Source organism: Nannospalax galili, unplaced genomic scaffold (genome assembly GCF_000622305.1).
Source record: "Nannospalax galili isolate Female #2095 unplaced genomic scaffold, S.galili_v1.0 scaffold155, whole genome shotgun sequence".
Lineage (NCBI taxonomy): Eukaryota > Metazoa > Chordata > Mammalia > Rodentia > Spalacidae > Nannospalax > Nannospalax galili.
The window spans coordinates 2,045,600-2,067,940 of NW_008339923.1; the positions used below are offsets into that span (position 1 = coordinate 2,045,600).

The following is a 22,341-nucleotide window of genomic DNA, read 5'->3' on the forward strand; positions in this document are numbered from 1 at the left end:
AAACAAATGCTGAGATCATTTGCCAAGTCTTCATGGTCAGGAAATGATTTCATGAAAATGTATGTGTTCTGATGGGTTCTGTTTTCGTTGCTTTGGAGGCCACAGAAAGCAAGTAAGGTGGGAAGACTTAGGACTGCCAAGAAGCAGATGGCTGCTGGAGGGAGTCTGGCCTTCGGATGGTTCTGTGGGGAGAAGGTCCTGAGAGGGACCTGCCTTCAGGTTCACTGCTCTTTGGAATTCTACAGCCTTATAAAAATATGATACATGGCTTCAGAGAATGGGGAGGGTTGGTTGTGGACCCTGGGCAGGAGCCATGGAGAGTAATGGCCACCTCCCAACAGAGTGGGGTGAGGCTCATATCTGTCCAGTTGCCGTGGAGGAAACTCCTTAAGAGAAGTTGGTTAAGCCTGTAAAGGATGCAATAGAAGGGTAGACTGAGTTACTTAGCAAAGTCCCACACTTGTTTCTGTTGATTCAACTTGTCCTGCTGATTTACCAAATTGCTTGGAATACAGCCGTGGGGAGTTGACAGAATAAAGGTATAAAAGTTAAGCAAGGTTTGTATGCACAAATGGAAGACAGAAGAATCGAGTTCTATCAGCAAATACTGAGCCATGGGAAACCTGAACCACTGAGACTGAGCAATCCAAATTGACCCTTTGGCCTTCTTACCTACAGGGAAAAGCTGTATGTGTTTAGCTGGCACCTGGTAAGTATTCACACTGTGATTAAGATCCACCGTTATCCTGGATCGGGGAGGCTTTACTCAGAATCAGACGTGCTTATCTTAGCCTTGCTCTGATGAAAATTATATAGAGCCAAATGTAAAGGAAAAAGTAGCGCAATACATGAAATACAGAGAAATACATCTCATATTAACAGCTGAAGTTGTAAAATTTCGAAACATTTCACAATACAATTTTAATTGATTTCCTTAAATTGGAACTCAACCTTTTCCTCCTGAAACAAACCCAGTCATATAATCATGCCCATTTTATAGATGGAACATTAGAAACACTGGAGAGATAGAGTCCAGTCACGTTGGAAGTCTATGGTAAGCTTAAAGCTTGCAGGCAGAGCATGTGAATCCCACGTTTCTATCAGTTAGACTCTACTGCCCCCTACAGTAAAGCACGTGAGAAATTCTGCCCACGGTTCCCTAGAATTAAGTGTGGTTCTTGGATTGGCCTTTACGGGAAATCATGCCAGATCTACAGAATCCAAATCTTTTGGGTTGATGCTGGAGATCCTAACTTTACAGACTCCCCCAAGGTCATTCTCAGGCACACAAAGTCAAGGGAACTACCTCTAAGAAGCAATGACAGACTGATATTCAATGACACACAGATTTCAAAATAAATGGCTCTGTATAGACTTGCATGGGACATGGTCGTGGTCACGTGTACCCATTTTCATACCACTTTGTCATGTGTCAGGAATATTTCCAGCCCCAGAGACAGACTTTTTTCTCAATCACTCACTCTCTGATTTTGGATGTAATGATCAAAAGACCAGCCTTTCGTTTCTCCAATGTGCTGTTTCTCTCAGATTCTGTACTGTTGCCCTGAGATAGTATATTTGGCCTCATTGCCCCAACACATATTACCATGTGTATGGGTGTATTTATATACATCGCATATCATATATATCTGCTTGGAAGTATAGATACAGCTATGTCAATTCTTATCCTAAGAAAGTGAGATGAGGGATTCTGACTTCCAAGAAAGTGGAAGATTCTGGAGAGAAGCATGCTGTCTTCAGAAACCAGACCCAGTGTTCTAAGTGTAGCACCTAACGATCACATATCCAGAGGTGGATCTGTTCTGCTCTGTTTATTCACTTTTGGATCATAATTCACTTCCAGGAATACTGTTAGAATGCAGGAAGAACCTATCCATAATAGGAGGAACATAGCCAAGTGTTTTTGAAGTTAAAAATACTAGCATGGGCCATGAAGATAGCTCATTGGGTATAAGTGCTTGCTGTGCAAGTCTGACAACTGAGTTTAATCCATGGAGTCTATAGTGGGAGGGAATCACACAGTCCTGAAAATTGTCCTCTGACTTCCACATGCATATGAGGCATATGTGCACCTGCCCTCACACACACATCACACACATATCATATGCAAGCATAATAAATAAAATAGAAATACTCTGTTATTTTGTGATCATAGGAGTTACAAATTGCAGCAATTACTTAGCTATTGTCTTCACCTCTTACAAGACTTTTAAAGCACAAACATGTTTCACATGTAACTCTCAGGTCACTCCTCTTCTCCCTTTGCCTCTTTGTGCCTTGACCTCACCACCTCAAAAGAATGGAATGAGTACTGATAAGCTGGTCTTTGAGAAGAGCTGTAAAGTTTTAGCAGGCTGTGAAAGACAGCAGGGACCAGAGGACTCAGGCCGTCAGGCAGAGGCTGCTGGCCCACGTCTCTACTGAGATGATGGATCTTGTCAAAGTATTTCCTTTTCTCACTTAATAGAATAGGTCGAACTAAACCATTTCAAACTTTTCTTTTATAAGAGGGGTATTGCATGAAAAATAAATAGCTAGGATGTTACAGTGTCCAGCCTGCCAGGAAGAGATTGTGAAGGAGGAGGTATACAAGATGACACTCCGATGAGGAAGTTCTACTAGTCAGGAAATATCCCCTTTGAAGGGAAAATGTCCTACCTTTAATTAAACACCTTAGATCTTAATCCCCTAGATAGTGAAATCAGGAAGTTAGACCACCTTGAAGGTATATATTGAATTGTGGTTTTCAAAGGCTGCAGGTAATTGAAGACATTTTTTTTTTTTCTTTTGTGGTTGTTGAATATCTCTTTGTATTAAAAGGAGTAGCACCTGCTTTATCTTCACAGTGGGGAGTCAGGACATGCCTAGCTAGTCCATATTAATGGTCTTAGATAAAACTGAGAAAGTAAGATAATGAGTTTGCTACCGGGATCCATGGAAAAAGCCTGCTTCCTTTGTAGTAACTCTTCTTCCACGGATTTTGTGAAATGGTCCATTTAAAAGAGATCTGATTTTATCAGAGATCAAAGACAGCAAATGCATGAATAGTTACGTAGAAGCGTGGGTGCAGATGTGCAAATGTGGAGGTGAAGGGTCGATCCACAGACCTGTGTGCAGGCCAGAAGCAAACAGTAACCCTTACTCTACTTCATAGATAGTATTTCCACTTCACAAGCCTGGATTTAAGTTTCCTAATTTGTTAAGAACAATGATTGGAAACTTCAGCTGACCCAGAAGAGTGACCTAATACATGAAATACACAAGATAAGTACCATATTATCTTGAAAACTCAGTATTGCTGGAGGTCTCTTTATCTTAGAAATGAAAATGAAGTAGACCACAGTGTTAAACTTTAGCAAATGAAGAAAGCAGTTTTTAATGGTAGTTCTCTATTACATTTGAAGGATCACAGCATCAAAAGCAGTCTTTCCTTGGTCATGTGGATGTTCCCAAAAGAACTCCAAGTATCGGAAATAAGAAATTGGTTCAAAGTAACAGGAAAATCATATGACAGGCCTTTCCTTACGCTCCATTTCCTCCTTTACCTCCTTGGGTTCTATAACAGTAATTAAATAACTCTGCATGTCATTACCTCTTAGTTACAAAGAGGGCTCAGTTGTTGGAGAATCAACTAGTTTAGAAATTATTCCAACTGGAAATCATTCATTGAAAGAAATTAATGTGCTTCCCTATTGTGATTCCAATATAAGAATTTAGATATGCATAACACTTAAATATGCGTAAGAAGAAAATTTCCCTGTCCTATAATGTCATCCAAAAAGCAGTTACTGGTCTGTTGGTGGGGCCTAGACAAGAGGGTCTTGGGAAACAGGTAAAAGAGCCCTACAAGCAAAGTTACAAAGGCATACATTCCCCGCCCCCCCGCAGGTAAAAGTATGGGTTCAAATTTTCAGGCGAGTAATGGAAACCACAGTGAAGGCTCATGACTGTTCATGGAATTTATTAATAGTAACCTAGTTTTACCTGAAAGGGCAGATTTTTTTTCTCTATAAATTTCTTTGGCTAATGACAGAAAATATGATTGTCATGAAGTACTGTGATTTTGAACCATCTGGAATTTTAGATGTCCACACTTCAGACCAATGGCATTTCCACACAACTCAACCCTTTCTCAGTAAGGTCTGCGGTCAGAGACCCTAGCAACACACTCTTCCAAAAGGGGAAAATGATACTAAGTTTAATTAGTTGAAAGATCCTGCCCCCGTGGAATGCCAAACAACTCACACTATTCCACCAAGAGGAACTAAAATCATAATGATGGAAAATACAACCTAATCACAAATCAAAGTCAGTCGGCAATACTACATAGCTTTTCTTCCTAGCTCAACAAACAAATGAACACACATTTACATATCACAGTGTTAAGTCCTACAATGCCATGATCTCAGATGGGCTGGAGTTTCAAGATGAATCTTTCTCCTAAAAAAATGGTGAACCTTGAGTTACTGTCTTTATCTGCAATCAAGTAAGCTGTTCTCAAAGGAGAAAGGGGAAATCAAGTCTACCAGTCACAGAGAGAACTAAGGCCAGTTTCTCTCTTTTTACATTTTGCTAACCAATGTAATGTCTTTAATTAGTAGATTGAAATTCTGAGATTAGAAAATATACATTCCATGTAGAAACTGCTGACTGAGGCCCACCCAGTGCTGTTAGTGCTGCTAAAAGTGATTTGAGAATAATAGGCAGATGATCATGAACAATAAAGTTTCTTTAACAATTTTGTTTAAGAGGGCTTTCCTATTAATTTTTTATTTCTCTCTAACACTGCTGAGTATTTCTGGACCCCTGCTTCCTCATAGTGCTGTGCCAATTGTTTTTTCTCTCCTTATTAATTGGATATAGGCAAGAGTTAGAATTAAAAAGTCAGAGGAGGGGGCAGAGGGACAGAATTATCAGAATTCTGACTGATCATTGCCTCCACAATTGAAGGTAGCACCTGGCACAGTAACCACATTTCCTTCAGCGGAGAGGCATCTCATTGAAAAATAGGGAAAGGATTGTACAAGCCAAATATAAATGCACTCAGGGACCTTGGCATTTTTTTGTTGTTAGATTATTAAGGCAATATAAATTAAAAATAAAGAAAACCTTGTAGTTGACAAGGTTTTTAGACAAAGGCAGCCAGACAACCTTGCAGTAGCCAAAGTCATTAGCAGAACTGACAGTCTCAATAAATTTCACCTGAACTAGTTAAAACCGAATTAGTATAATTTAAATTGTTCTAAGATAAGTGAAAGGAAAGGCTCAGCCAGAAAAAGATAATTTCCACTGGGCAAAGATGGAAGTAATCTTGGAACAGATTTGAAAAATAACTGTACCTGTACTTAAAAAAAATCCCGAGCTTATACTTGATGTGAATGCTTCTTTAATGATCTTTGCGGGATCTTATGTAAACTACAGAAAAAACTAAACCAAAAACCACTCCACAAAAAACCAATCACCCAGAAATTTAAATTTTGCAAAGGAACAGTGAGTGCTAAGGATCCTCATTCAGGAAAATGACAGATCACATTTCAGCCACTAGCCATTTAATGTCCTCTAACAGCTCATTAGACACACCGGGATCATGTGAATTAGGATTTTAAGAAGCCTCTGTGCAGACACAGACTTGTAGGCACCTGATGTCTCCCACCTGTTTTCTTACCATCTGTACATACATTAGTTTGTTAGCTCTTTCAGCCATACTAAGTATTATTTAGAGAAGAAAGAATACAGCAAAATAACCAAACTATCCTTCTTGCATTCCCCCCACTTTGCAAAACAACAACAAAAACAAAAACAACCCCCCCCTTCCAAACCAACTACAAACATTCATCAAATACAAAGTAATAAAAAGAGTTATACCCAAACCTGGTCAGTCCTTCCATTTCTTGAAACTTGCACACAAACTGAAGAAACCCACTCAGCCTTAAAGAGGTCGATCATTTTGCTGTCCTACAATTTCATCTCTGAGAGTGCTGGCTTTCCTGGTCCCTGCTTTGCTCTCTCTCACTCCCTCTGTGTGTTTCTCTACTTCTACCCGGAGCGGGAGCGTTTTGTTTCCCCTTTCCTGTTTCTGCTGCTGGATGATGGATGAATGCAAAATACACGATTCGAAGGGATTTTTTCCCCCTTCTTCTTAGGTTAACAGTTGGAAATCTAAAATCTTTCTCCTCTGAATGGCTTAATATGCCACTCACTCAACACAGAGCATTTATATAAAGAGGCATAAACACAACCACGAATTCTGCTTTTCAAGCAAAAACAAAACCCTCTTTTCCAGTTTATTCTATTTACTTAACTATTAGCACTTACCCTGAGATGTGCCATAAATGCTTTATTCCAAATGTACAAAAGCCAACCACATCTCAACTGAGAATTAAACAGTTTTAATGTCTTCAAATCCATGCTCTTCCTCCAAGCCCTGATACAGTCACTGGCAGCGGTACAATAGTTCTAAACAGCAGACATCTGATTCTTGACATTTAAAAATAACAATATTGGGGGAAAGGGCTATCTTTTTTCAATTAACTAAAGCAGCTTGTGAGTGAGCACATATAACCAACTGACTGTATTGACTGGAATGGATAATGATTACAAACTATAGTGTTTAATTGCTAAGTCTATGTTAGGCACAAGTTAGACACATACAGATCTCCTTTCTTAGAGAATCATGGCAAGGATGTATATTACATTGATTCTGAGTGACAACTCTCCAAAGACAACCAGGTATTTGTTAGTATTTAAATTCTATTATTGGCGAATATTAATTTAGTCATGAATCAAATTAGGGACCCTGTCAGTATCTCATTGGTAGCCTAATTTCATATTCACATTGTCTTACTGGCATGGACACATTGGAGGTCAGATGCACACATAGGTTTGGTGTAGAAAAAGACAAATAACAGAATAAAACATGCATTTACTTCCATAGCTGAAGCATGTTACAGAATTGAACAGATCTGGAGTCTACTGTTGGATGTCCTACCTGCTCTGAGCCTTATTTGTGCTTCAGTTTTGCTATAGAATTAAATTAAAGGAGGACTATTTGGGAAGAAACAGAAGACAGTGGGAAGGGGTAAGAGAGGGTAAAAGGGGGGATTTCATCAAAGTTTGTTATATAGATGGATGGAAATATATTGAAACCAATTTGTTGTACAAGGAAAAGTTGTAAATATACTTAAAGCAAATATAATACCTTTGAAAAGTTGTTCTGAGTACTTGATGAGATATGGATAATTTCTGGCACATAAAAGATGTAATGTAGGTGGCTTCCTCTCACTGTACGTGGAGAGGGAAGGGACTGAGTGTGATCAATGCGAAGAACTCAAGACTTCAAAGGCAGATGAGCCACTTCTGACCCACCAAATGTGGGTGTGTGTCTTGGTCAAGTTATTCAACATAATTTACTAAATCTGTTTTTTTTTTTTTTTTTTCTGTGAAATGCCTCTAAAGTTTTAAAGGGCAAATTAACTAACATTTGAAAAGCATCTGTTTTTAGTAGGTAGTTAGGAAATAAGAGTCACAGGCCTTCCAACTCCTGAAAATTACTCTAATTAGTTCACTGAAATACGTAATTTATGAGTTTAAAAATGTGCACAGAGAGAATAGTCTTCTAGAACCAAGTGCCTTATTTTCTAGGAGATGAAGGAGGCTCCTAAAGTTGAAGGATGATTCCAGGCAACGTCACTGTTAGTGACAAATAGGGAGTAGAAGCCTCGTGCAACTTCTAGAGTGATTTGTCTGCTAACTGAAGCCTGATGTTGATAAACACATTTGTAAATCCAGCTTCAATATCAGTTAGCAATTAAGGTAATATTACCCCCCCCACATACAGAGAGAGAGAGAGAGAGAGAGAGAGAGAGAGAGAGAGAGAGAAGAGAGAGAAACAATTCTGTTTCTTCAAATTTGGTTCTAGGGGTGAGTTTATAAATGAAATTATCCCACAAGAGCTGATGGGAGCTGGTTAATTGCATTTTCTGGGAAGATTTTCTATAGGATGGCAGATTCTATTTTTTTAAAAAATAAGAGAAAAGCTGGGACCCAAATCTTAGCAGTGGTTTTCCATTCTGTGTGTCCACATGAATGTTCAGGTCTCCCCTCCCTTTACAGGAGATTTCCAACCTCAGCACATGGGGTGGGGGAAGAGGTCACAGACCTCCATGTTTGTTATGTACTAACATGCCCTCCTCACTTTGAAATACAGAATTAGCATTATATTTTAAACTTGAATGCCATGTATGGAATAGAAACTCAGTAAATGTCAATGTTCATTAACTTACAGTTCAGGTATATTTGAAGGGTTAAATAAACATGGCTCAGGGTTATTGCCCAATGTAGGATAATATTAATTTTTATAACTTTTCAGTAATTCCAGGATTGAAAACAATGACTCTGACAATTACTCTATGGAGAAATATAATTGGTGTTTTATTTCTCTAGTTGGGTATTATATTTCACTTTTCTTAATACCTTTCTCAAATATTTTATTTAAAAAACTAGTTTAAGGAAGATAAATAATTTGAAAATAGAAGTTCCTAACTTTACAATATGAAATCCACTCTGTACTAAATCCTATACTTAAAGTTTTCAAGATTTCATTCTGATCTTACTGAAAATATTGTTTATTTTGAAGATTTTGTTTTGTCCTTCCCTACCTCTTTCCTTAGCATTGGTATGAAACAGGAATAAGCCTGAATTTCATTTCTACAATCTCCAGGGCATGGGGCTTAAACTCCCTTGATATTGCAAACCTGCACTTTTCTCTCTTATAAAACAGTCTCATCACATTCAGCTTTCAGGATTATTATGAAGATGAAACATGTTTGTCACAGCATTTGATTCATAATTGATTTCCAATTAATATTGATTTTCCTTTTTTTAAAATCTTAAATACTTCATTTCCATTTGAGAATGACGTTAAAAGGCATAAGAAGGAAAAAAAAATAAATTTCAGACAGGAGGAACCTAAGTTATTATATAAGTACAATTGAGAATTTTATTATTAAAAATGGTTGTGGCTAGATCCATGAACAGTACGCTTTCCACAAAAAGAAATTTATTTATTTACTTACTTTTATTTTTTGTGTATGAGTCTTTTGCCTGCATGCATATAAGTATACCATGTGTATGCGGTGCCTGTGGAGGCCAGAAAAGGGTGTTGGATCCCTTGGAACTGGAGTTACAAACAGTTGTAAGCTTCTTTGTAGGTCCCAGGTCCTCTGCAAGAACAGCCAGTGCTAATCACTGAGCCATCTTTCCAGCCCCAGTATCCTTTTTTTTTTTTGTAACTCACTATGTAGACCAGACTGGCCTTGAACCCACAGATATCTGCCTGCCTCTGCCTCCCAAGTGTTGGGGTTAAAGGCGAGTGCCACATGCCTGGCTCCAGGATCATTTTTTAAAATTTGATACTTCTTGTTCCTTATATCTCACTAGGACTTACTATAGTATAGGCTTTAAAAAATCATTTTTTTTGTCACTAGTAATAGTGCCTATTTCTGGGCTCTCTATCTCTTTCTTCCAGACAATTACTATTTCTCAAAGTACTTTGCTTTCAATAATGGACACAGTTTATGTTCTTAAGTCATTTCTAAATCCTTCAGTTTCAGCCCTCAGAATGACCATCTTTTTAAGGGATTTGGGCTCTAGTCCCATTGCTACCACATGCCAACAATGTAACCACTAAGCCTGTGTGTTTTCCGAGTTCACTTTTTCCCTACACTAAATGAATTAGACGAACCTTTTAATAAGAGTTGTTTATGATTATATATATATTTCAATGTGACAGAAAACTAGGTAACCCCAGTACTACCTACTTTAGCAGTACTACCTATTTCAGTAAACTAGGTAATTGAACACACATTTATGACTTTGTGGAAATAATCTACCTGCTGGTGGCTTCTTCTGAACTTTGGGCATGGGCTCTAGCTCTTCTTGCCCAGGACTGCCAGCCTAGAACATTCTCAGGACTTGGGAGAGGTACTCCCAAAGAAGCTAATTTGTCAGGGACAGTTTAAAGAGGGCAAAAACATTGACTTCTCAGTGGAAGAATTTTTCCTTTCCTTTCTTCTGAAGGTGGGAATAGAAATAATTATGCCACACTTTTATAGTCTAGTAAAAAAAAACCTTTAAAAGCAGGAGAGCGCAGAGAACAAAAATGCTCTCAAAGGGGAAAAATATGAGGGTTTTTATGTGGAGCATTGCATCTTAGGAAAAATGATACTGAAGGAGAAAAGAGGGAAGGAAAAGCACCCCCTCCTGATATTTTTATCCAAGTGGAATCTGGTTTAAGTGAACTGGAGGCAGAAGGGAAAACATGAACAGACACAGAAAGGGGAGAGCAGCCTGCCTTGGTGTATGTGTGTAGGATTTACACACTGACACTAACTGTATTTTATTGCACGGATGCTTCCTTTTTCTCCTCCTCTTCTCTGTTGTCCTGGACCTCTGCAGCTGTGCTTATCAGGTCTCCAACCTGCCTCCATCTCTGCCTCCTCAGGGTATCACCCTGCTCTGAGTGGGGTGAGGTTGGTGGTGTGTGGTTCATATTGGTGATGGTGATGATCATTGCAATGATGAAGAGGTAGATCAATTTTCATGAAGCAATAGTTTCAGGAGTATTTTTCCTATAAAAAATGGCATAGATGGCGTCCAGGACAGGACCCATGTCAGCTTAGTTAAACAAGGGCCCAAAGGGGAGGTGAGACATAAGTGGCAGGCCAGCACTGGACTGAGAACTCTTTGAGACTGCTGCTGGGTGAGAGAGAGTATGACTTACACACAACCACTGGATGGGCTGACTGGACTCCAGAGGACACATTTACACTGAAGGACATTTGGGTACAAACACCCGAATGAATAGGACTTAGCATGTATGGCAGAGCGCATAGGGTTCGGTGGGGGGATGGGAGTGGCATGGATGGGGGAAGCGGTCTGGATTTGAGTGGGAAATGTATGAAATTTAAAAAGCTCAGTTAAAAAAAAGTTATCTAAAAAAATGGCATAGATCTAACTGAACTCTTTCCAAAATTGGGATTATTATTTACTTTTGATAAAAGGTGGGTTTATTTAAAAATTCTGTGTGGACTCTTTTCCTTCCTACCCATGATCCCTCGGATAAAAGAGGAACTCAGGATATGACTCTTGCCTTTGGGTAGCACCTTTGAAAGCACTCTATCTGGTATATGAAGTGAACTGGGTGAAGTTATTAGCACTAGCTTCCTTGTATTTTCCTGATAGAGGCAGTTAGTCACTGAAATACTAAATCATTTGCTCAAGTTCATATAGATAATTCAGAGTACAGCCAAGACTAGATCCCAAGAGCAAAGACCAGACAATGATTAAGCCAGGAACAAGTTCAAAGCATCCATCATTTAACCAAGTGGTACCTGTAGATACTGGCAGGAGCGTTCTTGCTGACACGACTCGGACTTAACCATGGCTTGATCCATGTTCACTGAAGCTTTCTGATAAACCTCTCGGGCTCTGCTCACTGTGAGAGTGGAGGACCAGGCACTCTTCTTCAGGAGCGGGGCATCCAGGTTCACCGGCAAGTTGGCGCAGGTGGAGCATTTGATGTCATTGTTACTCCGGGAGGCCTTCACCGCCTGCTCACTGATGGTGTTGTAGGCTTCCATGAAGTACTGTGAGGCAGAACGGTCAGGGCACCTGCCCATGGTCATCACGCCTGAGGGTGCGTGGTAGATGCACATGTCGCCGTCCAGGTTGTCGTCTGAACTCCACCAGCCCGGAGAGGTGGGGGAGGCGTTGGAGGCATTGGATCGAGCCTTGGACTCTGCCCGCCGCTCCTTGCTCTTGCTGCGTTTGCCGTACCTCACAGTTTGCGTCTCATCAGGGCTAGCCTTGCCTCCGTTGACGCTGCCCTTGGACGGCCCTTCCAGGGAGTGAGACTTGGTGAAGAGCTTCTGGACCGAATGGACCAGGTGCCGGATGCGGCCTGGGCTGTCGCTGCGATGCTCCACCGCCGTGCGCTTGTACTGAAGCGTGTGGTAGCCATCCCGGTTGAGGGGCAGCTGCCTCTCGAACTGGTCCAGCAGGTTGGCAGGGATACGATTCGCCTTGGTGGCCAGCGTGCGGGGCACCAGGGTGCACTCGTCCTTCAGCTCCTGCTGTGAGGTATAGTGCCTCCGTGGGAAGGTGCTGCTGGCCAGCGGGTCGCTGAAGGGCCCCACGCACTCGGCCTGGAAGGAGTTCCGCTGGGTGTAGTAAGGATGGTCCGCGGGGTGGTGGTCCACCGGGCTCAGCAGGTACGGCTTGTGATCCGAGTGGTGAGAGAGAGAGTCACAGGCAGACTCACAGGTGATCCCGTGGTGGTGGCTGCGGCTGCCTGATAAACCTTTCATTGCGGACCGGAAGCAATCGTCAGGGTCATGGGAACCCGGTTCCAGACCCGCCTTGGGCAAAGACCTGAGGGATGAAAAATAACGGGGGAAGTTAGCATCTTAGCACATATATACTGCTGTTTTCTTGGTGCTACATGATGCTATTGGTTTTCTGGTGGACTTAAGGCTGTTCATAAAATCATCTTTTAATGTATTGCTGGAAAAGTCTCTCAGCTTTGTAAGGGTGGAAGGCTCCTTCCCAAATTGGAAGAAGGTAGGGGTTAAAAGGTAGCCAACTGGAAAAGAAACTATGAAATGCAATTTTGTTGTTTTGTTTTCCGAGACTGATTCTTGCTCCGTAGGGCAGGCTGGAACACTCAGTCCTCCTGCCTCAGCCTCACACATCAGCACCACCAGACAATGAGCTTAAATGACTTTAAAGTTTTTTTGACATGGTAATTGTGTCTTCCTTCATGATTACAGTAACTAAATGCATCTTTCGCTTGCTTTTGTGATTTCGTTCTTTACACAATTTTAAAAAGATTTATTTTATTATTTTTAGTTACGTGTATGGGTATGTGCGCATGTGTGCTGGATCCCCTGGAGCTGGAGTTATAGTGCTTGTGAGTCTCCTGATATGGGTACTGGGAATTGACCTGGCTTGGGTCCTCTTCAAGAGTAGTGATGCTCTTAACCACTGAGCCATCTCTCCAGCCTCAGTTCTTTATATGTTAATCATAAACACAGCATATCCAAAGGACTAGATTTCTGTGGAAAGCCTTTCCTGATACCCATGGCAGAGTATTAGTTACAGTTTTGTGATTTCATGGCATCTCACAGGCTCTCCCTAGAACCCACACAATTGCTTGTTTCTGTCTCTTCCAGATCAAGTTCCTCACAGTCTGGTTCAACTCTGTCACTTTTATATCTTTCTACCTAGTAATAAGCAATTACCTGAGGCACATGGTAAACATTCCACAAGTGGGAATTGAAAAGCAAGAATCCCATGGCACATTAAATCTTTAGGATTTATCTTATATAGTCGGTCACACTTCGTGTTCGGAATTTTGTAGGAGGAATGATAGTACCCAAACCAGCCCACATATTATTCAGCTGAAAGAGGGCAGGACAAATAAATCAAAGGTGTAGAGAAAGCCACCCGTGTATTTCTGTCCACAGAGAGCCAAGTGTCCTCTAAAACCAAGAGTGCGTGAAGAACAAGTAAGTTTCAATTGGCTGAGTCTCATGACATCTTCCTAGTTGCTGTGGTTTGTATCTTAAATATCCCCCAAAGGCCAGTGTGTCAGGGTCTGGTTGTTAGTCTGTTGTGCTGTTCGTAGGGCATGGAAACTTTGCTAGATGGAGCTTATTGTGAGGAAGTTAGGTATCGGGAGATAATGGGATCCTGACCCTTCTCTCTCGCTCTTTTTAATTACCAGCCGAACAGGTCTCTTCTTGTTTTCACTTTTGCCATGTTGTGCTACCCCACCACAGATCAAAAGCTACAGCGTTAATGAGCTGTCATTTTACCTATCCCTCAAAACTGCAAGACCATAAGTCAAAAATAAACTCTTTCCTTTATTAAGTTGATTTTCTCAGTTATTTTGTCAAGGTGAAGGAAGGCTAACATACTGGTTAAAGGTTTTTGGTAAAATGTTCATAAGTGATAGCAGAACGGCAAAAGAAAGGCTCTTGGTCCTGAGGGTGTGAGTAAACCTAAAGCTCAGCTCAGCCTGAAGGAGGGGCTGTTCCTGCAGATTCATTCAGTGGGAATTCACCATGACTTCACATTTGAGCTCAGGTTGTCCTCAAGCTCTGGAAATAGGCTGTAGTTCCAGCAGGGGATTGTATTTTCTTTGGATTCTAATACAGTGTGCTCTTTAGGAGCTGACTGAGGTCATCCTGACAGCCTGTGTTAAAAATTTGAAGCTTTCAACAATATAAAAGTTGTCATTTTAGCCAGTGTACTGGAAAGCCAATTCACAAATGTCATTTCACATTTTCAAAGAGGGAAAGATAAATGGCTAATGAACATATAAAATAGGATAAAATGTCTACACTTGGCCTCAGGAAGAAAGACACGGACTTTTGAGAGGTCAGGGCTTGCCCTTTCCATGGGACATGCTGCATTTGTGGCTGCATGGTAGTGCTGACCATCTCCGTTCTGCCCTATGAAGCTCCCCGCTTCCTCACCTCTTCTCCCACTTTTTGGTTGTGCTGAGGACTGAATCTCATGCCTGTGTGTTCTAGACAAGTGTTAGCTCTCACTTTTTTGATGAATACCTCAAGACCACTGGTGGGAGTTTTTAATTATTGGAGCCTTTTGAAATTGGTTAGTCTACTAATGATGAAGGCAAGGACTCATTTCATTTACCCAGATTCTACTGAAGTATGACTATCTATTGATGAGAACACAGCAAATATTTATTCAGCGACAATGCATGGATGCGAGTTTCCTGAGGTGGTCCATTCTGTGATGCCAGTAGCATCTATTCATTGGAAATAGGTCAGTATGGCCACACAGGCGGTGGGAGGGACTACTTCTCATGCATTCTAGGGACCAGTGGTTTTCAGAGTGAGGCAGAGTAGACAGCAGGCAGATGAGTAGCCCTTTTGCATCCTTTAGCTTTCTACTTCTGACTTTCCACAGCCTCTGAACAATATCACACCTCTCAAGTTCTACTTGGCTGGAAGTTAAAGTCTTGGGAGTTTTTCCTGGGCTGATGACCATAGAATGTCTATCCAAAGGTGGTGTGCCTAGAGGAGAGAAAGAAATGGACATCTGAAGACCCAAAAAGGAATTCAAGACTCCTTAGAGATATGGATCAGGAAAAGCATATAAATAAAATCTCTTCCACTGAAGAGATGTTATCAAAGAAGGAAAACCTGGGACAATTTTGTATGAACTTATGGTCAGAACAGTAGACTGTGCAGGAAAGGATTCAGGAAGACTAAATATGTGTCTTCAGCAAAGCTATGCTACAAGGAAATTTATGAGAAAGCCAGGCGTCATGGAAGACAGTTCTGCTTCTCAAATATGGACTGGAAAGTAGAAAGAAAGCCAAGGAACTGCTGAGTGGTAGAGTGCTTGCTGAGTGTGAGACAGGCCCCCGGCTCCATTGGTGGCACTATGATAAAGAAATAAGTATAGAAAACAAGCCAAAACAAAAGGGATAACCAGTAGGATTAGAGTTACACAATAAATTTTGGGATTAGACAAAATAGGATCTCAGCGAGTAAAGTAGCAGAGATGATACTTCAGACTTTCCCCCTTGAAGCAGCTGGGCCTTGGATAGATATTTTGTGTTCAATGAAATATGAAACTGGCAAGTGCTGGGAACATGAATTATACACATTTACTCTAAAATGTAGGACTATTTTAATCCAGTATTCAATAATTATCTTAATATGTGAGTAACATTTTCTGTAAGATGATGCTACTTGAGGATAAGCAGAGAAGATGAAGTGTTTTAAGGCCACCAATGATGAATTAAGCTTAATGATGTAACTAATGGTAATTTCTTTAAGTTATGCATACACAAAGTGATATTTACTAAACTTTAAGTGGATTATTTTCATCATAGTGGAAAGCACCTATATTTTCTGAGAGGTTAACCAACTGTACCGAGGCTGAATACAGTAAACGCCCTTCTTTCTTCATGTTTGTGAAGGGATATTGAGATTTTAATCATTTTCCTCTATGACAGGGTAAATAAGCGTATAATGATAGAATAAGCTGCCATGTATGTTTTAAAATGCTAAATCTCTTTTTCTGATCAAGGTCAATCTAACGACTCACCAGCTTAGCTCTTTTTGTAGATCTTACACTCTCTTTTACCCTCTTGCTACTTTAAAAAGAAAACAGATCACTTTGTGATTAGAAATTATAGCAACACATTTGGCGACTTCCTGTGGAGCAGGGCAGATGATGTAATTCCTGGTGCCACTGACCATGGATAGATAATTGTGGCTGACACTGACGTGGTACTGACCTCTCTTCCTTTTCTTCTTATCTTAGTCTTAAAGTCCTTCTGTAGCACATTTCTCTCAGTGACTTCTGTTTATCTTCCTCATTAATGTTTTTAAGTGGCACCTACGGGCACCACTGGCTCCCACATGTGCTGCGGCCTACAGCATCAGTACAAAGCATTTGCTGAGCAACCTTCATGTGCAAAATCTAGGGCTTGCTGCAAACATGACCAGTGCACACACAGAATTCCTACTGTCTGAAGGGCTTACGATCTGTTCAGAAAGACATGACCTAGCCATGGAAAAAAAGCTAAATTACGATTCTCCTTATTTAATGCATTCTTGGAGAAGGAAGTTGCTAGTGGTTGAATTAGATCTCAATTGACTGTAACAGTTTCTGAAAATAGAAGGGAAATTGCCTCTTTTGCCTTGTTCTCTGGGCAAGGATATGGAGTGTGGTCAACACACCTTCATGAAGGTTTCCATGACTACGGTGATTACCTCTAATTTTTTTCTTGTTCACTATGGCTTCAAAATTATGCTTTGTTGTGCTCTAGGTTCAAGTTTACCATCAGATCATATGTCCTGATGCTTGGCTTGCAGAATCTGCTGTTCTATCAGTGACCATGGGATGAAGTTACTGTGAAAGGCACATTGTTTTTACTGAGTCCCTGCACTTGGAGCAGAAGTGTCTCTGCACAGATGATGACTGAAGCAAGGGGGTGATTCAACACTGTGAAGGAAGCGCTCAAGGCACGAAATTTATGAGACCTAAAGAAACCAACCAACCACATATCAGAAGATGCTGATGGGGTGAAAATAGGCCTGCAAAGCTGGCAATTCCTAATTTCATTTTGATTTCTGTGCATGTCTTTATTTAGAGCTGCTCATCTTGGTTTTTCTTTTACGTTCAGAGAGGAGGCACCCAAAGGCCCTTTACCATCTTATTCAGTGAGGGCTGGCAGGCAAACAGCCACCTCTGTGTGTGTAAGGGGGTTCCTGCCCAGGAGAACTGTGTTCTGGTTCAGAAGGCAGTAGGAAGGGGAAATCTCCACAAACCACTTTTAGGGTCAAGCCACCTTTTTGGCTTCCCTCTACCTGCCTCTGTGACCTCCTCGTGCCAGATTATCCCAACTAAGGAGAAAGACAAGATTCTCATACCAAAAAGAACCACATAGTCCCTGAATAATGGCTACAACTTTTCAGTCTCCCTAGATGTGCATAGGTGACTAATTCTGACTAATGGAATATAATTGGAGATGGCATGTGCAAACTGGAAAAGATCCAGAAAGAAAAAGATCTGGAAAGTGAAGGACGCGTCCTCCTTTACCCTCTCCCTGGCTGAAAGGCAGATTTGAGGGCTGCATGAGCAGTGATCTCACACCATGAGGTGAACATTGCATTCTGAGGATGGGTAGAACATAAACTCAAGGTTCCAGCCACTGCAGAGTGCCATATCATCTTAGCATAGGCATGTATGCATCTTGTTTATGTGAGAAGAAACAGACTTCTGCTTGGTTTAGAGCACTGTTCTGCTTTCTTTGATTTTGTTTCCCAGAGCCCACAAGGAAACCTGTTCCTGAGTGAGATGAGTAGCCAGCCCAATCACAGAACACATGGAAGCTACATCAGGATGCAGAACTGTACTTTGCAGAACTCCATTTAAAGATTTAAATGAGATAGTGGCATCATCAGATATATCCTAAAGATTGCTCTGCTTGTCTGTAGAGAACAGACGTAGGTAAGGAGGAATAAAGTCTAAAGAAAGCAATTATTTCTTGCTAGGTGAAGAATGAAGGGGAGGAAGGAGACACTCAAAGGAGCGTGGTGATGGCCTGGGTAGTAGGGAAGTTACCCAATTTTTGGCCTCTTAGCCACATAGGGATGTTCGTTCCACGGTCTGAATGTATATGGTAGCTTTTTTAGAAAGAACAAAATACTCTGTATTCAAGATGCAGGTTTGTCACTAGCAATTTTCTCCTCTACTTACAATAAAACCCAGTTCTGTGGACAGCCTCCCAAACTGTGATCTAAATAAGCCTCTTTTCTTCACCAGTACCTAGACTAAGGTATTTCATTATAGTAACAAAAATGGAGTTGTATACTTAAAGGCATACAGATACTAGTAGAACATATTTGAAAAAGCACAGTCTGAAATACCCCAATTATATTATTCAATGCACAATACTGAGCCATTTTATAGATGCAGAATGTATTTTGGCTTTTCACTAACATTAATTGCTATCCTAATCACCTGCAGTTTGATTTTGCTTGTGACTACCTCTTTTAATTAACCCAAGCCTGCAAATAAACGGATTCAGAGGCATTCCCCTTCAAAAAGATTTGGTGTTGTATGACAACGAAAACAAAACAACTCAAACCTTCTTCAATTTGGTCACAGTAGGCAGCACAATTATAGTCACCTTTGTCTCCTTACAAAGCAATAAAAGGCAGTTCCATAACAGTTTCTGAGAGTCAAAAGGTAGGGAATGGTTCCTTGAGGAAGGTTAACAGGTCATCATTGATATTGGTATGTATTTACTACTGTCTGAGCAAAATGTTGTAGGACATAGGGGAGGATTTTGATGTGGAGACAACTGGGGCAGCAAACTGTATTACATAATAACATTATTTGGGATAGACGTAGGTAGGAGGTGACTGTCTTGACTTTGTTGGCCCAGGGGATCTGTTTCATGTGGAATTGTTCTTGGTGGGTTTTCAGGGCAGGGTCGATTATCTCAGGTAAGTCTATAGATGGAGCAAGCCAAGAGAATGTGATGGCCTCAGTCATCAATGGCTAATAAATACTCCTTTCAGAGACACTGTGGACAGGGGACAGCTTTTCTTCTCTAAGTATGACTGCCTCCAGGATAATCAGAAAACCAAAACCATCGGCATCTACAGAAAAAAGAAAATTAAGAAAAAACAAGCTACTGCATAATCAAGAAGAAACCAGGAACAATGATAGAATAGAGCTGGTTAAGGGATAGGAAGCCAGCCATGATGGACGAAGGAAAAACACAGAAGCAGTGGCAGTTAAAGCAACACGACAAAGCAATTTGGACAGGAACAGGGGAAAATAGCCTCTGACGAAAACTGAGTTATTTTTATCTGCATCTCTCATAACTAGCTAAAGAGACTTGTGAGCTTGCTCTGACACATTCTAGATAAGTAACTTCACAGTTAGGGGACACACACACACACACACACACACACACAATCAAGTTTTCATTTCCTTTCTTTCAAATGCTGTTGATTTTCTTACCAAGTTTGTAATACAATTCTACTTTCCCCAAAGTGCCATTTTTCTATGGTAGCCATTCAGCTGTGCTTACTTTGGGGAATTTTTTTTTCCCTGCCCATAGCATCTGTTGAGTATACCCTGACTGAGACTGTTGAAAGTAATCACCATGTTTTCTGAGCTGACTGAGCAGGGTTTGAAAACCAAACTAGGGACATTTGTGCAGGGGGTCAACTGAGCTAATCAGATGTTCCCTCTGGAAATTCAAATGGAAACATCCCTAGTCACTGGACCTTTGTGAGCTTAGGCAACGTCAAGGAAAAGAAGCATCTGTGTTGACACTATAGGAAGCCAGAGTTGTTTGCTCTTAGAATTGGGTAGAAGAGGCCCAGGGTTCTGAAAAAGGGGAAAACACAGGGAGGAGTCAATCCAGAATCTGTGAAGCTCTAAGGAAGGAAACAGAGAGACGATGCGCCCAAATCTTCTAGGTCTATTTGCTCAGTCAGCTCCTTGCCCAGAGTGGCTGAGATCTTGTAGAAGTCAGAGGCAGAAACATCCAAATACTTATCAATCCAATGTAAAGGGGACCCCCTCCTCTAAGATGGGGTAACTACAAGCTTTCTAGAGCTTACTGTTAATGGTCTGTGTTCAAATGGAAGCAAACATGAGTCCTCAGTATCAACCCTATTGGAATTGGCAAAGGTATCGCCACATGGCTTTATACCAGTCTATTAATTGAGTATGATACATTATGCACACTCATTCAGATTTTATACCCACTCTTTAGAAACACTCATCAATGCCTCCCTTCATGAGAAGGAGATAGGCAGATGCTGTGGGGGAGGTGAGAACATCCACTGCAAGCGGCCTGCAGAGTGGTTTGCCTCAGGGGAGTTTGGCTTCCTGGGCCTTTGCAAGGGTTACAGTTAGTGGGAATCAGGTTTGTAATTCCTCAAACACTGTTCCTTCCTTCTGTTTCCATCATTATGTAATTTTTAAAGGGCCTCACATTTAGTCACTGACTATCAAGCAATTGAACTTCTTTTTAAACTTTTTTCATCTTGGTACCAATCTTTCTTCTCCTGAAGATTTCTGCACTCAATCTTAAATTTTAAACAAACAAATCCATTTCCAGTAAACCTTCTGTCAAGTGCTAAATAGAAATGTGTATTTTTGTTTGTTTCTTGGTGTGGGTGCTGGGGATTGAATTAAAGGCCTTGAGCATGCCAGGCAAGTGCTCTACCACAGAACCAAACAGTCAGCACCATTTCCATTAAACATTCTAGAAACATGTTTTTGTGGTAGTGAAGAATTTCATTTCTGGATTAAAGTCCTAGGATTGGAGCTTTGACAGAAACAGTTAGCTGGTGTGCCTTCACTCCATATGTCCTTTCAATGTATGGATATGGAACTATATCAAATCAATACATATGAATTTAATTATTTATTGAAAAACTATTAATTGCATGCTGTGGACTAAGCACTGTAAAAGGAACTAAATATTCTTATATATATATTTATTGAACTTTTAAAATTTCATATACCATTCCCCACTCAAATCCAGACCCCCCTCTTCCATCCATGCCTCCCCTTATACTCCCACTGAACCCTCGGCCATACGTGCTGAGTCCCGTTCATTCCAGTGTTTGTACCCAAATATCCTTCAGTGTAAATGCATCCACTAGAGTCTAGTCAGCCCATCCAATGGCCATGTGTAAGTCATACTCTCCCTCACCCAGCAGCAATCAGTCTTAAATAGTTCTCAGTCTAGTACTGGTCTACCACATATTTCTTACCGCCCCTTTGGGACCTTGTTTAATTGAGCTGACATGGGTCCTGGGCTCAACTCCACCACTGCCACAGGCTCACATGAGCAAGCCTCCAGTGGCCTGGAAGCCTCCACTTCCCTGGGTTCATGAACCAGCCCTGGCTCTTACAATCTTTCCACCTCCCCTTCTGCAATAAGCTGTGGGTGAGTGAGGTTCCATATAGGAGTCCCATCCTATACTCTACAGTCTCTTATTCTCCAAAGCTTGGCCAATTATGGTCCTCTGTGTGCATCACACTCTGATGTTCATGGAAGCCTCACTTGTGAGAGTTGAGGGGTGCATTATCCCTCTCTCTACCCCTTATTCTGCTATGTTCCATGAGCCTTAGTTGTAGAGATTAGATAGCAAATGTGTCACCTAGTACTGGGCATCTCCCAGGCATATGCTCTCTGTGCTGACGAGATGTGTAACTCTGTAGTAGCCTCTAAAATCCAGACCCCCCTCTTCCATCCATGCCTCCCCTTATACTCCCACTGAACCCTCGGCCATACGTGCTGAGTCCCGTTCATTCCAGTGTTTGTACCCAAATATCCTTCAGTGTAAATGCATCCACTAGAGTCTAGTCAGCCCATCCAATGGCCATGTGTAAGTCATACTCTCCCTCACCCAGCAGCAATCAGTCTTAAATAGTTCTCAGTCTAGTACTGGTCTACCACATATTTCTTACCGCCCCTTTGGGACCTTGTTTAATTGAGCTGACATGGGTCCTGGGCTCAACTCCACCACTGCCACAGGCTCACATGAGCAAGCCTCCAGTGGCCTGGAAGCCTCCACTTCCCTGGGTTCATGAACCAGCCCTGGCTCTTATAATCTTTCCACCTCCTCTTCCGCAATGGTTCCTGAGCTGTGGGTGGGTGAGGTTCCATATAGGAGTCCCATCCTACACTCTACAGTCTCTTATTCTTCAAAATTTGGCTAGTTGTGGCCTTCTGTGTAC

The 22,341-nt window shown here is 41.2% G+C and overlaps 1 protein-coding gene across 8 annotated transcripts in view; it reads right to left on the reverse strand.

Moving 5' to 3' along the window:
- Dlgap1 (DLG associated protein 1) overlaps window positions 1–22,341 on the reverse strand; it is a 1,065,856-nt gene that overhangs the window by 381,664 nt on the left and 661,851 nt on the right. For 3 of the 8 annotated variants that reach the window (XM_029564283.1, XM_029564284.1, XM_008834624.3), the window contains one exon: window positions 11,412–12,450. In XM_029564283.1, the coding sequence (XP_029420143.1) occupies window positions 11,412–12,386 (975 nt within the window). In that variant the 5' untranslated portion in view covers window positions 12,387–12,450. Of the gene's footprint in view, window positions 1–5,886; window positions 6,161–6,336; window positions 6,461–11,411; window positions 12,451–22,341 lie in introns of those variants that run through there. The other 5 variants (XM_008834626.2, XM_008834627.3, XM_008834628.3 and 2 more) reach the window with 5 other exon arrangements.